Raw genomic sequence first — 14,900 nt, forward strand, 5'->3', positions numbered from 1 at the left:
CAAAGTTCTCGTCGAAGCTGATGTGTTAAATGATTGAGTTTTAAGAATATTGAGTGTTTGAAATATAAGGGGCAGTTTCCAAAAAAATGAATTACTACAATTTTTATAGATGGACGAAAGTAACAATATGACTACAATTTTTATGGACGAAGAAATAATATATGATTTATTAATTATAATTTTAAAAAAAGGACCCCATCCGGGTACCGCCACCGCTACTACGGGCCGACGACGGCCGCTCTCCCAACATCCCACCATCACAACACCCTACTACAAATCCACCATCACTTAATTCCAAATTGAATGCTCGACGCTCGAACCATAGAGTAATAATTCAAATTAAAACTATTAATCGATGCTCGATCGAGCATCGAGACATACTAGACTCGATACTTGATGCTCAACGTTGGATCGATCATGGAGTAATAGTTTCTAACAACTTTTAATTTTCAAAAGTAGTTAGAAACTACCATTGACCCTAATATATATTATAGTATAAAAACCATAAAAATTAGCAAGTAGGCCCCGCAATAGATGAGTGTAAACTATAGTATAAATACAAGGCAACCTCACATTCTCTATCCACCACACCCTAAAGCAAAAACCATTAGTACTATTATCTTCAAGAAACCCTAGCTAGCTAGCCATGGCGAGCCACTCAATGAAGAAAACCTCCCGAAAAACCGACTTCACCTACGAATTCGACGGCTCGAAAGAGTCGGACCTGATCTACCAAGGCGACGCCTACATGCCGACGGACACCACCAACCTCCGCCTCACGAACCAGGTGGAGCACAGCTACGGCCGAGTCATCCACCGCGATCTGGTGCAACTCTGGATAGGGGCGGAGAAAGCCCACTTCGAAACCACCGTGAAATTCATCGTGAAACCTAGGTCCTCCAACGATATCCCGGCCGACGGCCTTGTCTTCTTCATGGTCCGTGCCGACCACACCTTCCCGAGCGACCCCGATGGCGGCAACCTCGGAATCTACGCGCCCGACAACCCCAAAGTGTTTGCCGTGGAGTTCGACATCTTCCGCAACCCCGAGTGGGACCCGGATTTTCCACACGTCGGGATCAACATTGAAGCTAGGGCTTCCGAGGCAGTCGTTCAGATTCCGAAGTCGTTCATCGGGAAGGAGGTGACCTTGAAGATCACCTACGTCGCCGCCACTCAAGTCATCTCCGCCCTCGTCACCGACGGCACACAGACCGATGTGGTCAGCTACATGTGCGACTTGAGCGATGTTCTTCCTGGGGAGGTTCAAGTCGGCCTCGCCGCCTCCACCGGCGATTTCGTCGCCAAACAGGACGTCGCTTTCTGGGACTTCCACTCAGCTTTCGATTAAGAATGGAGCATAGATTCCATTCGTCTGAATTTGCGATCGTATCATCTTCTTCAATTAAGTCCATTTCCATTGTGTTTGTGTTTGTGTTTGTGTTTGTGTTTGAGTGTGTAATAAGGACTACCGATCGATCGACTACTCTACTCTTGTGTGTGTATGGATTGAAATATGAATGAAATAGTTTTTTTCTTTTAATTTTATTATTTCTCTTCGATTCTTAAATTTTTCTGGATATATTGCTTAATATATAATTTCAAATAAAATTTATTATTGTGAGAACCGTTAGAACTCAGCACTGAACATATAAAGTAGCTAGTTACACTGAGTGTATAAGTAGGTGCACTCTCAACCAAAATAATTGTGAATTGTTTATAGGCCCACTGTAAAAAACTTAATTTGTAGGTTCAGTGCAGAGTTCTCACAATAAAAAAGTAATTGTCATTGAAGCATTTCATCAAGCAGGAGCGAACATCAATCTAAATAAAACTGGAAGTGGTATTGCTGAACATGTAAAATAGCTTAATAAGAGGCAACGTGATATTCGTGCAAGTGGGATATTGAGAATAAAAATAGAGTAAATGCGTGTGCATGATGGTGTGCATGCATGAGAATAAACTAGTTAATTTTGTTTAGCTTCCTTTTCTGTTGAGCTGACGCTTCATGCGTGAGTTGGTTGTTGCAGCAATATATAAGCTGCTCCCTTCCGTTGTAATTGCTTTGAACTAAAATAACATAGCTTTTCTTTTCCACAAAGTTATCTTTTCTCTCTGCAAAATACTGATTCTATCATGGTATCCAGAGCAAAAGTCTTCCGCTGATTTTCTTCGTTTTCTCCTTCAATGGCTCCGCAAACACCCCAATCTTCTAAATCTCATCTCCTTACGAGGATCAAAGCAGCCCATATTTTCTACCTAGTAGCGATAACCCAGGTGTTCAGCTAGTTACACAACAGCTGAATGGATCTAATTACATCAGCTTGAATCGCTCCATGACTACGGCACTCATGGAGAAAAATAAACTCGCATTCCGATCTGCTATATGCTCAGTGGCTCCGATGCAATAGCATGGTTGTCTCTTGGCTCCGTAATTCTGTTATACCGGAGATCAGTTCAAGCGTCATGTACATCGATGATGCTTCACTTATTTGGAGCGATCTCAAAGATCGATTTTCTCAACGTAATTTTGCTCGAGTTTGTCAGCTAAAACAACAGTTGCTCACTCTTGAGTTGAATCTGAATTGGCTTCTGTTGAAGGAGTTACCTATCTCGATTAAAAAACAAAGCCAAGGTTGAGGGATCCATCAGCAATGCATATATGCTGTCGAAATTTCGTTAGATTCAAGTAATTCATGATATTTTATGTGTGTCAATGCTTATATAAATCAATTTGAAACAGGTAACATGTCTCGTCGTAGAAGTATATTTTCGTTTGGTCGATCTGGTCTGTCTGATCGAGATGAGCAGCCGACTGATGACACATCTGATGGGTCCGGTACAGGGATTTCTGCGACTCCTGAGACTCCCCAAGCGTCTAGTAGTTCACGGGCTAGAAGGCCCAGCGGCCCTACAGCTGCCACCATTAGGGCCAGCTCGACTAGGGAAGCACATGGGAGGATTGTCTTTCAGAGGATGCCTAATGGGTAAGTATTTTAATTTAAATCATTATTTTTCGTATAGCAAACAAATCCTTAAATTAGTTTTACACAGTGCTTTGATGGAGCCAGTGGGCCTGGCTAAAGCCTGCACTAAAGCATTTAAGAGGGTGGATAACCCAGGCGGGTACACTTGGAGGTTGACTCCCCCGGCTGTGAAGGATTCGTACTTTGCCGAATTACAGGTATGATTGAATTTATAGTGCATATAAATTTATCATTATCTATTGTAAAATGTTATATATTAAATTAACTATTTCTTTCAACAGAAAGAGTTTGCTTTGTCGCCTGAGGACGAGCTATTGGTCAGGGCGATGTGGGAACAGAAAGCCAGCAAGAGATACAGTGACATGATGAGTGACTACAAGAGGAAGCTCAGGGCTAGTACCGATGAAGGTCGGGGCTAGTACTGATGAAGGTCGGGAGATGGATAGACCCCTCTGGATGTCTGCCGAATTCTGGACAGGACTCCAGGCATACTGGAGTCAGGAGGCTGTTCAGGCCGTTTCCCAGCGAGCACGTGCGAACCGGATGTCTGAGCCCGATGGACCCGGTACAGGGATCAGCAGGCACGTGGGAGGGTCTCAGTCCACTCGTATCATGCAGCAGAGTCTGGTTAGTAATTATCAAATAAATTCATAAGTAATATATATATATATATATATATATAATATCGCAAATAATAACTTATTTATCTTATATGCATGCATGGACAGAGCTTGGAGACTGGACTCCCCCCGGCTGCACAGAACTATAGCACCTTCCTCCGCCTCCACATGCGCGAGGATGGAACTTTTCTGTCACCGAGGCATGAGAGACTAGATGTAAGCGTTTAAGTTTAATCAAATATTAGTAATTCATAGTGAAATGTATTTATTTTAATACAATTTTCAATTGTTATGTCTGAATTAGGCGGAGATTCGTCGCATTGCTGTTGAGACTGGGCGAGAGGACCGACTGCCTGAGATCTACTTGGAGGTCGTACGGCCCGACAGGTCCCGACTCTACGGCACTGGAAGTGCCGGTAGGAGCCAGGTTAGTAGGGGGTCTTCTCAAAGCACAGGCACTTCCATAATGTCTCAACAGCTGTATGAGACACGGATCTCCACGCTGGAAGAGCGCCTTCAGGCTGAACAAGCAGCACGTAAGGCCGAACGAGAGGCTTCTCGAGCAGAACGTGAGGCCCTCGAGCAGCGTATGGCTCAATTCGAGGAGTTCATGAGGCGGTCGGGTCAGCTATTTTGAGCAGCACTTCATGTTTTAGAACTATTAATTTCATGTTTTGGACTATTTAATTCATGTTTTGGAACTATTTGTTTGAACTATGTTTAGGAACAAAATTACACTTGCACTTTCTTTTTACATTTATGTTATGTTGAGCAACTATTAATTTCATGTTTTCAAACAACATTACAATTTCTTCGTAACAAAGTAATAAATTCAAAATAACGACGAATGGAAATAAATTCAAATTACTTATCTTATAACAAATTATCTCCCTTGTTTTTTATAAAAATAAGGACGTATGGAAATAAATTCAAAATACAATTATCAAATTAAAATACTTATGGTGTATAAACTAGATTGATTTAAAAAAAATATAATAATAATAATAAATTAATAAATAAATACTTTTGCGACATAAAAATAAAGACAAAAACGACTTCGATCCGTAATTAACAGCATCTCATAGATACCATCTCGATATATTATAAGGTTATGAATATATGATTTTGTATATTGAATTAGACTTTAAATGAATTAATAGGTACTATATATATCAATAATACGAGTATTATGTACTGATGACCATTCCAAAGGAACTTCAAAGTTAAGCGTGCTTGACTTAGAGCACAGCTAAGATGGGTGACCGACTGGGAAGTTCGTCTAACTTACGAAATAAATAAATAAATAAAAATAAATAAATAAATATAATTAATTAATTAATTAATTAAATTTCAAAAAAAATTACCGGCGGCATTATGCCGCCGGCAATTAGCGACGACATTTTGCCGCCGGTAATGAAATAGTCTCCGGCAGGTTATCACCGCCGCCGTCCGGTGAACATTGCCGGCGGCAAAAACGCCCCCGGTAATGTGCCGGTAGGTCTCCGCCGTTCACCGACGAATTATAACGGCGGGACCTACCGCCGGTAGGCGTGTTTTGCCACCGGTAATTGTGTTATCGACGAGAAATTTATCGGCAGCGTCTCGCCGCCGGTAATGCCGCCGGTAGTTTATTTTCCGGCGGCCGCCTCGCCATTACTGACGGAAAACGCCGCTGGTTATCCTCTGTTTTTTTGTAGTGTTGCTACGTGGCTCGTTATGATAGCAAAAAATTGATACACTTCACCTATATAGTTTATATTTTTACAAGTAAAATAAATCATGTTCACATGTAGTTGACAAGGAGGCAATTTCTATTTGTTTATACACATTAATATGGTCAAGTCGGTTGCATGTTCTCATCAGCACATCTAAGTAACATTTTTGTTAGAATTAAATAAATGAACTATATATAAATAGAGATTAAGTCTGTTACGTCATTTTATCTCGATAGTTTGGACGTCACCAAGCCTCGTCATATAGTTACATCACATTATTATCTTTTTAAATCCTTTCAAAAATAAGATTATACATACATTTAATTTATATATATATATATATATTTATATGTATATATAATTATGCATTCTTTTCAATACATTATATATATGGATTTTTGAATTCATAAATCCATCTGCCATATCCTTTAAAAGGAAGGGATTAATTCTCAATATATATACTCCCTTCGTCCCACTGATAATAGCCAAAATTAATCCAGTTTTAAGGTATTTTATTTATAAATACCGAAAATTCGTTTTATGCAATAAGTAGGGTTCCTTAATTTAGAGCTTTAATGTAATGCTAAAAAAAATAAAAAAAATTGGGCCATTATTTGTGGATGAGTATTAAAAATAGGACTTCTAAACAGTTGACATATACGGAATGCGAACCATTAGTTGACATTTAGAAGCAATTATCATCCTGCAATTTTGGTCAAAGCAATTAACAATTTAATAATTTAGACAAGCAGCTACGATTTAAAGGGATATGACGACATTTAATCACAATCGTCACACGGATTTTTAAAATATTTGTTTAACCAGCTAAAAACAAAAGAAAATAAATGACGCTTAGATGTACGTGTGAGGCCAAAGATCTTAGTTCGAGTCTATCGTCATGCGATCTTTAAAATTATTTATTTATTTTACAAGTCAAGAAAATGATGTGGTGTGTGCGTTGACAGAGCGGTTAATGTCTGAGGCCAAATATCTCAAATTTAAGTCCACCGTAATGTACTCTAATCTTTATCACAAAAAAATAAAATTAAAAAGTTTATATCTAGAGAAAGAATTATATAAATATTTTGAAGAAACTCTGATAATCAATTATATAATTCAAATAAATAAAAATAATAATTATACACCATATTTTGAATGAGTGAAGCCTAGTTAATTATCTTAAGATCATAATAATTAAAATATAAGAAAAAAATAATTATAACTTGTAAATTTAAAGTGAAGCACATTAAATTAATTGTGGAGGACCCCATGCTGGGCATAGGGGTGCTGAAAATAAACTCTTCTAATGTTTTTTGTCTTTTACTTGTAACAACTCATGATGTTTTCGATATTAGGAAATTGTTTATTATTTCTTCTGTTTCAATATAATAATACCATGAATGTCTTATTACTGATATTATAAAAGCATTTCAGCATATGTATTTTTGTATAATTTTACAAGATCCACAAAATACGCGCTTCTCTTATTAACATTAAACACTGCCAACTTGTATTTAATAAATCCAATATGCTATCATAAAAAGCCACGTGGCAGTGACTTTTGAAATAAATGAATATTGTAGTGAAGAAATTATAAATATTGACTGTATGAACTAATCTTCGTTTCATACATATCATCTAACCTCGTAAGCAAATGGGATCCTCTGTCCTAAAATATAGTGTGTACCACGTGTACCACTCTTTATTTCTTTATATTTATAAATTATTTTTTATTTCATTTTAATTTATTATGCTTTTATATATTATTAAGATAATTAACAAGGGTTCACTCATCCATTTAGGGTTTATAATTATTTTTTTATATTTATTTGAATTAATAATAGATTATTTGGGTTCATTAATTCAAAGTTAGGGTATATAATTTTTTAAATTTTAATTTTTCAATGATAAATACTAATTAGAGTTTATAATAATATAATAATTTTTATTTTTTAAAAAATAATTTATAAAATAAAGAAATGAAGTGTGGTACACGTGGTACACACAATATTGTGGGACAGAGGATCCCATCTGCCTCGTAAGTAGCTAATGCGGAAATATAGCTTCAATAGAAAACAATGAGAATTTCGATTATAAAAGGTGTTAAACGAAATAAAATATCGAGTACATTTTCTTTATATATAAACCCTAATTAAATCCTAAAAAGTCAGCATAGGATAAGGAGGACTTTGTCAGTCAGAGCTCTTAGGATATGCTTGATATGTTGGATTGCAATGAGAGGAGATGGAAGTAGGAATGCAATGGAGGGAGGAAATAAATGAGAAACATTGAGAATTGAATGGCATAGCATGATAGGTTGAAGGAATGACTGTTCTCATATATATACATATAGGGATGATGATTCCAAATGGAATAGTAATTCCTAATAAAAAATGTACTAAACAAAGGAATGGAAGAGGTATGATTAATCATTATTTCATACTACTCGGTGCTCGATCAAGAGTCGAGTATCAAGCATTGAGACGTATTAGAATCGATGCTGATGCTCCATTCCATCTAATCAAGCATGTTCTTGATATTGTCATATATCAATCATCTATGAATACAATAAGAGACGTTTACTTTGCATGATTGAGTATTTTTATCCTGAAGAATATGATTTCACCTATATCCAATGGGATAAGAATCAACCAAAACTAGCTTGTTCAGTAAAATTGTTGACGTATTCGGAAAAGTTATTGACTTATTCGACACCGACATTTCTTTCTCCAGTCACTCTATATTTAACATTCTCTATTGATCTTTATGAACAATTCTATATTATTCGTTCTGAATAAGTTAATAACTTTACCCAATAAATCAAGAGACCGCATGAATATACATTTATTCATAAAAATTCCACCTTATTTAGTAAAATTGTTGGTGTATTCAGTAAATTTATCAACTTATTTAGACCGCCTTTCTCTTTCTCTGTACATTTAGCATTATCTATTGATATCTTCCCTATAAATATAATTTGGTAATGGAATGATGAGTCACTTCTTTGGATTGTTAGGTGGAACGACTTCATTTTATTGGGTGAGGTGGAAAAAAAGTTAAAGATAAGAATTTAGAGAGGGTAACTCATCGTTCCATTGTCAAATTTTGTATAGCAAGATAATTTTTTTTTTTAAAAAAACCTAATCGTTGAGGGTTTGTAAATAGAAAACGAAAGTTGGGGACATTCTTTGAAATTAAAACTAACGAAACTTGAGGATACAAAATATGATTAATCCAAAAGGAATTAAGATATGTTATATGAGTGTGTTGGCTTAGTGGTAGAGTGACTAATGCCTGAAGAAATACATTACAACTTATTAATTTTTTTTATTTATTGTTCTTCTATTTCTTCTCTACGAATGGCAGAAACTAGAAGCTATTCTCAGGCTGTCAAGTTTAAACCCTGATGAATAAAAATTACACAAAGCAAAAGAAAAGATTAAAGAGGAATTAAATATAAAAAAATGCGGGTTGTGGCAACACAAAAGATGAGAGTTTCTTGAAAGATGAATTTTATTATTATTGAAATTTCTTAATTTTAGATTTGCGAGTGCAGTAATGCCTAATGAGATAAATCTTGGGAAATTGGGTTGTTGAGATCAAGATCTGTAACTGTTCGATGAAATGTGTAGCTACCTGACCTCACACATTGTGTTTCATTTTATTTTCATATATCAGTTGTTTTATCATGTAAGTTGCACATGAATAGAAAAGTTGTTGATCCAGCCTAAAATCCCAAAAAAACACAGCAAGCTATTTAATTAAAGTATATAATATGTAACCTTAATTGCTCTAGACTAGTATAAATACAAGAGAGCTTTGCATGCTCTATTCACCAATCCCAAAGCAAATATCTATCTATCTATCTATCTATCTATCTATCTATCTATCTGCATCCATGGCTCCACCACCCGAATTCGACTTCGACTTCTATCTATCATATTAAACCTTGAACTATACCCGTTTTATCAAAAATACCCTGGAACTTTCGAAATACTCTCTAAACCCTCAAAGTATCAGCGTTTTATCAAATATATCCCGCATCTATTTTCCGGCCACCAGAAAAGTGACGTGGCTTGCCGGATGCCACAGTGTAATTTAAATTTTATTTCTTTTAAATGACATCATTTAATAATCTCTTTTTCAAATCCACGTCAAATCCATCTGAAAATTAATAATATTCTTGCCCAAATAATTACAATTATCATGCTAATAACTTAAATTAAGAATAAACCCTAATCTCTCTATAGCACTTCAAATTCATTGATTACAGACAAGGAAATTCGGCGATTACAAACCTTCGATCTTCAGTTCAGATTCGGCGAAAGAGCACGCCGATTTTTGGATTCAAAGGTCGAAACTACTTTCTTCATTCTGGAACGATTTTCTTGATTTTGATGTCGAAATTAAAAAAATTTCATGCCATGTGTGTTTGATTTTTGATAGAGTTTTTTATTGCTTTGTAGGGTAGTGTTTATCTTCCTTTTCTGCTGCACGTGACAGATATAGTGGTCCTCACTTTTCAAGGTCAAAGGTATGGAATTACATTGGTTTCCCTTTTTCTAATTGGTTTTTGTCGTATTAGTGAATAATTAGTGATTAATTAATAGTTAATTAAGTTTTTTTTTTTTTAATTTTGGGTTCGCAGGGAATCAGCATGAGTTTTCCAGATCTAATTACTGTTAGAGTGCATTTTGGTGGAAAATTTGAGGGAGAAACGAGCTACATAGGTGGTGAACTTGATATTCTAGAAGAATGGGATTGGTATTCGTGGACCTTTCCTGATTTAGTTGACGGGTATGTTGAACCGGGATGCCATGATCTTATGAAATTTGCTTTTAAAGTTAAGAGCACAGACGACCTTATCTTCTTCAAAGACGAAAATGAATATCGGACCAACATATATAACTGTGTTGATATGGAAAATAAGCGTCTTGATATTTATGTTGACTGTAGGAGTTTGGTTGATAATATTGATGATGCTTTGGATCCTAATGATGGGTTTAACGATTTTGATGTTGATGGTGGAAAGCATATGAATACTGAGGATGATATTGAAGGTTTGGAGAGTTTAGAACCAATTTCTGGGAAGGGTTTTGAGGGCTTGCAAGTTGATGTGGTGAACGAAATGGGTTCCGTTTATGAGGGCGGGGATTTGTCCGAATATGATAAGTCCGATGATTCCATTTATGAAGATGAAGATGCCAAGAAAATTGGAAATATGGTAAAAAATTTGCAATACGATAAGGATTGTGATCCTAAGACTCTAAAATTGCAACTTGGCATGCGATTCGCTGATGTAGCAGAATGCAAGGAGGCGGTGAAGTTGTGGGCGATTGTGAATGGGCATAACATAAAATGGGTAAAATCTGAAGCCGACAGAATACAAGCAAAGTGTGAGCCAGGCTGCCCATGGAAATTGTATGCTAGCAAATTGACTCGTGAGCCAACATGTGTTATCAAGAGATATGTCGGAAAACACGAATGTGTGAGGCCAATCCACAATAGACAAGTCACTTCAGCATGGATAGCAGATCGCTTTTTAGAACATCTCAAAACTAATCCTATGTTGAAGGCCCTCGAATTGCAACGTGAATTGAGAAAGAAATATCAAGTTCGAGCTCCACTCTTGAAGTGCTATAGGGCGAAGAAAAAAGCCATGGACATTATACATGGAACCCTTGAGGGCCACTATGCGAAGATTCGATCATACCTTATGGAGTTGCAAAAAAGAGATAGAGAGGGCACTTTCTTATTGAAGACATACTTGAACCATGAAGAAAAACCAGTTTTTCAGCGGGTGTACTTGGGTTTTTCAGCACTTCGTAAAGGTTTCTTCATTGGATGTCGAAGGTTTATATCATTTGATGCTTGCTTTCTAAAGACCACTATTGGAGGGGCTTTACTTGCTGCAATATCAAAGGATTGCAATCATAAGATGTATCCACTAGCTTGGGCAGTTGTGGAGAAAGAGAATGAAGAGACGTGGATGTGGTTTATGGAGAAGTTGTTTGAGGACCTTAGGATCATTGATGGATTTGGATGGACCTTTATGAGTGATAAGCAAAAGGTATAAATTATTCTATTTTCAACTGCATTTTTGGAACTATAAAAAGTCTGTTATAAGTCCGTTAAGTTGATATTTTCAACTGCATTTTGGGCTGTTATTAGTGTGTTATAGTGGGAATAAGTCTATTAAGTATATATCATGTTAAGTATATATCATGTTGTTGTTAAGTTGCTGTTATAGTGAGAATAAGTTGATGTTATAGTTGCTGTTAATTTGCTGTTAAAGTGGGAATAAGTTGCTGTCATAGTGAGAATAAGTTGCTGTTAAGTTGCTGCTATAGTTGCTGTTATACTTACTGTTATAGTTGCTGTTATAGTGGCTGCTATTGAGGTTGAGATTGGGAGTTGATAGTTTTCTATACACAGGGGTTGATTAATGCAGTCCATACATTGGCGCCAAATGCTGAGCACCGACATTGTGCTCGACATATTTATGCAAATTGGAAGAAAAAATGGCCAGGGGTGAAGTTTCAAATCCTTTTCTGGAATATAGTGAAAAGCACTTGCATGTCCGATTATAATGCACAGTTGGCTGAACTGAGGGCAGAATCTAGCGATGCGGCTGAGGACTTTTTGATTCAAAATCCTAAAAGTTTTTGTAAGTCTCACATCAACTCTTACAACAAGTTGGACATTGTCGATAACAATATATGTGAATCTTTTAATAGCTACATACTTAAGTTCAGGGATAGTCCTTTGATTGACATGCTTGATGGGATAAGATTGTTGCTAATGAGAAGGTTATATGATTTGCATAAACTTTCCGAAGGTCGAAAAGATGTCTTGTGTCCCAACATTAGGATTAAATTAGAGCATGATTTGAATGAAATCAAACATTGTGACGTTGCACCGGCTGTTGGCGGGAAGTATGAGGTACAAAAGTATAATGACACACATATAGTCGATCTAGTTGAGAAGGAATGCAGTTGTCGATATTGGGAGCTCACGGGTTTACCTTGTTGTCATGCTTTGGCATGCATTGTCCATTGTAGGGAAGACTATGCGAAGTTTGTTGATGTGTTTTACCATAGTTCTAATTGGCAATCATGTTATAAGAATGGTTTGCAACCAATTCAAGGAGAAAAAGAATGGCCTCTTGTGAATGAACCACCTGTGCTCCCACCACAATATCAAAAACAGCCCGGTAGGCCCAAAAAAGTAAGAAAACGAGGACATGATGAACCGAAAAAGGTTGGAGACTTATGCTTGTCCAGAAAAGGGAAGGTGAAAATGTCTTGTAGCAAATGTGGTGGCTCTGATCACAATGTTAGGACATGTAAAGCAACCACTTCTCAAAAGGTACTTACATTATCTTTTTCTAAACAAATTTATTGATGTTGCTGTTAAGTTGTTGTTAAGTATATGTGATACGTATATATCAAGTTTTGTGGCTTATTAGCAAGTTTTGTTCAGAGTTTGCATCAAATTTAAGTATATATCATGTTTCTATATATGAGAATGATAGGTATGTTATAAGTCTAATAATTAATTTTTGATGTTGCTGTTAAGTTGTTGTTAAGTATATGTGATACGTTATTTTTTTCTGAACAAAATTTATTAGATAACACAGCCGAAGAAGGCACGAGGAAGACCAAGGAAAGATGCATCTAATTCAAGGAAAGATGCGTCTATCTCAGGTTCTTCTTCAACGTTGGTTGATCAGCCAACAAGATCAAGGTCGAGAGGGAGACCAAGGGGAAGTACTTCAAACCAAGAAAGACCAACAACAGTGAGCTCAGGCCTTGGTTTGTTGCACACTGATACTGGAAATGTGTATCTTATGGTATATTTTACTTTACTTTACTTTTCATGAAAATATTGTGTATTAAAAGATCTTTAATGATACAATATTTTCATAACTCAACAGCCTTCAATTGGACGAAGAGTACACGTTATGAATGAACTACGTTCTAGTCAAAGCTCTCAAGTCATCGACGCCCAAACACCTCCGTGATCGTGGAAGCATTTTGTTGAGAGTTTTTTGCTGAACTAATTTTTTGTTGAAAAGGTGTTGGTGAACAAGTTTTGTCACAAGTTTTTGACTGCAAAAAGGAAAACTCAATTATTTCTCAATGGCTCAACTATTAATTCTAATTACTGGATAGCATGTTGCTGAAGATTTTGTGACATATGAATGGTCTGAAATTGAGATAATGATTAAGGTTTATGGTGTTTTTGTTGTCATGAAATTATGGTGTTTCTGTTGTCATCAAATTATGGTGTTTCTGAAGATTTTGTTTTGAGTTTCTGGAATTTCAGAGGTACATAGAAGAGTGACAGAAAGTGCTGATGTAATTATTGTGGTTTGTAGCATAAACACTCAGGTTTCCAGAAAGAGCTAAACAAAAAGCCATAATTTTCTCATTGTTATTATTTAACCTTTGCAGTGAAAGTGAGTTGCAATTGGAGTTTAGACTTAATTGTTTCTATTCTTTGTTTATTTTCAATCAACTTAACACGCTGCCAAATGATTTTGGGAATAATTATCTCCAATTCTTCTTTCAATTCATCCACTCTCCCCATTGATTCTCTACACTCGTTTCATGTAAAACCATGATTCGATTCAATTTCTGATTGCGAGCCCGTTTCAGTCAATGAATTATTCTCCTCGGCAAGAAATCTCGACTAGAACTCTCTAAATCATTTCCACGGCGCAGCACTCTATCTCTTCCTTCTCCTTTCTGTTCTGTTTTCCTTTCTAACATTTTGTCGAACAGTTTATATGCGTCTCTGCTGTTTATTTGTTTTTCCAGATCAGGTTTTCTCTTTTCTGTTGGGTTTTAGCATAGCACGATTACAAGCTGAAGTTTGGACATCAAATTGTGTTTCCAACATAATTATATTCTTCTTTCAAATTGTGTCAAACACAAATTCAATTTTTATAATCTCAACCACCAAATTAGATATTTCTTCGCCTATCCCAGATTCGAATTTGAATCTATACGTGAGCAGGTGGAGCTCCGGCGTCCACCGCAGCCTCGGCATCTTCGACCGGGCATAAGGCCTCACCGGCGGCTTCTTGTCGCTCTCCTCCACCGTGCTGTTGCTCGAGCTCCCTCCGTCTTTCGCCTCCTCGAAGCTTAACTCGTTTTGCTCTTCGCTCTCATCTTCATCATCCATTCTCTCGCATTCTTTTAAGATATTCTTTTTCACTAATTTCCATTCTTTTTGTTTTTTGGGATTTTTTTCTCACTCTTGAATTCACAGACAAAAGGTCACACAGAAAATGGGATTAATTCACATATAGCTCTCTTGCCCTTCATCTGATCGACGAAATGCTTCAAAGAGTTCGAGCCTGATGTTGTAACCTTTAACACTATTGTGTATACCGCTGCCTCTCTGCTTCCTCTTCCCCCCGCCGGAGATACGGGCCTTCGAATGCCACGCGAAGAACAGCGCAAATCCTGAGAGATTTTTCTTCTCTGGTAGAGATCGCGAGTTTAAGTTCGTAGAGAGAGGTCAGCTGCTTTTGTTCTTTAATTAGGGTTAACAGATTTTAGAAAGAAAGA

General features: G+C 36.6%; 3 protein-coding genes across 3 annotated transcripts; all 3 read left to right on the forward strand.

The window, feature by feature from the left end:
* The first annotated feature begins 646 nt into the window (after positions 1 to 646).
* LOC131024730 (agglutinin-2-like) lies at positions 647 to 1,351 on the forward strand. The gene has a single exon (XM_057954268.1). It carries the CDS (start codon positions 647 to 649, stop codon positions 1,349 to 1,351), a length of 705 nt encoding a protein of 234 aa, XP_057810251.1.
* A 2,067-nt stretch (positions 1,352 to 3,418) lies between these two features.
* On the forward strand, positions 3,419 to 4,056 carry LOC130984930 (uncharacterized). The gene is made up of 2 exons (XM_057907642.1): positions 3,419 to 3,614; positions 3,716 to 4,056. The coding sequence occupies exons 1-2, from the start codon at positions 3,426 to 3,428 to the stop codon at positions 3,833 to 3,835; spliced, it is 309 nt and encodes a 102-aa protein (XP_057763625.1). The 5' UTR covers positions 3,419 to 3,425; the 3' UTR covers positions 3,836 to 4,056.
* Positions 4,057 to 9,761: 5,705 nt separating this feature from the next.
* On the forward strand, positions 9,762 to 13,579 carry LOC131026585 (uncharacterized). Its single transcript, XM_057956482.1, has 5 exons — positions 9,762 to 9,856; positions 9,971 to 11,392; positions 11,758 to 12,690; positions 12,953 to 13,174; positions 13,259 to 13,579. The coding sequence occupies exons 2-5, from the start codon at positions 9,980 to 9,982 to the stop codon at positions 13,343 to 13,345; spliced, it is 2,655 nt and encodes an 884-aa protein (XP_057812465.1). The 5' UTR covers positions 9,762 to 9,856; positions 9,971 to 9,979; the 3' UTR covers positions 13,346 to 13,579.
* The last annotated feature ends 1,321 nt before the right edge of the window (positions 13,580 to 14,900 follow it).

This window comes from Salvia miltiorrhiza, chromosome 5 (assembly GCF_028751815.1).
Source record: "Salvia miltiorrhiza cultivar Shanhuang (shh) chromosome 5, IMPLAD_Smil_shh, whole genome shotgun sequence".
Classification (NCBI taxonomy): domain Eukaryota; kingdom Viridiplantae; phylum Streptophyta; class Magnoliopsida; order Lamiales; family Lamiaceae; genus Salvia; species Salvia miltiorrhiza.

Bases quoted from the DNA above. Each gene is read 5' to 3' on its own strand.
- LOC131024730 (XM_057954268.1), top strand. From the start codon at position 647: ATGGCGAGCCACTCAATGAAGAAAACCTCCCGAAAAACCGACTTCACC.
- LOC130984930 (XM_057907642.1), top strand. From the start codon at position 3,426: ATGGATAGACCCCTCTGGATGTCTGCCGAATTCTGGACAGGACTCCAG. The intron at 3,615-3,715 runs GTTAGTAATTAT...ATGCATGGACAG, and splicing joins GTATCATGCAGCAGAGTCTG to AGCTTGGAGACTGGACTCCC.
- LOC131026585 (XM_057956482.1), top strand. From the start codon at position 9,980: ATGAGTTTTCCAGATCTAATTACTGTTAGAGTGCATTTTGGTGGAAAA. The intron at 12,691-12,952 runs GTACTTACATTA...AAAATTTATTAG, and splicing joins AAGCAACCACTTCTCAAAAG to ATAACACAGCCGAAGAAGGC. The intron at 13,175-13,258 runs GTATATTTTACT...ATAACTCAACAG, and splicing joins CTGGAAATGTGTATCTTATG to CCTTCAATTGGACGAAGAGT.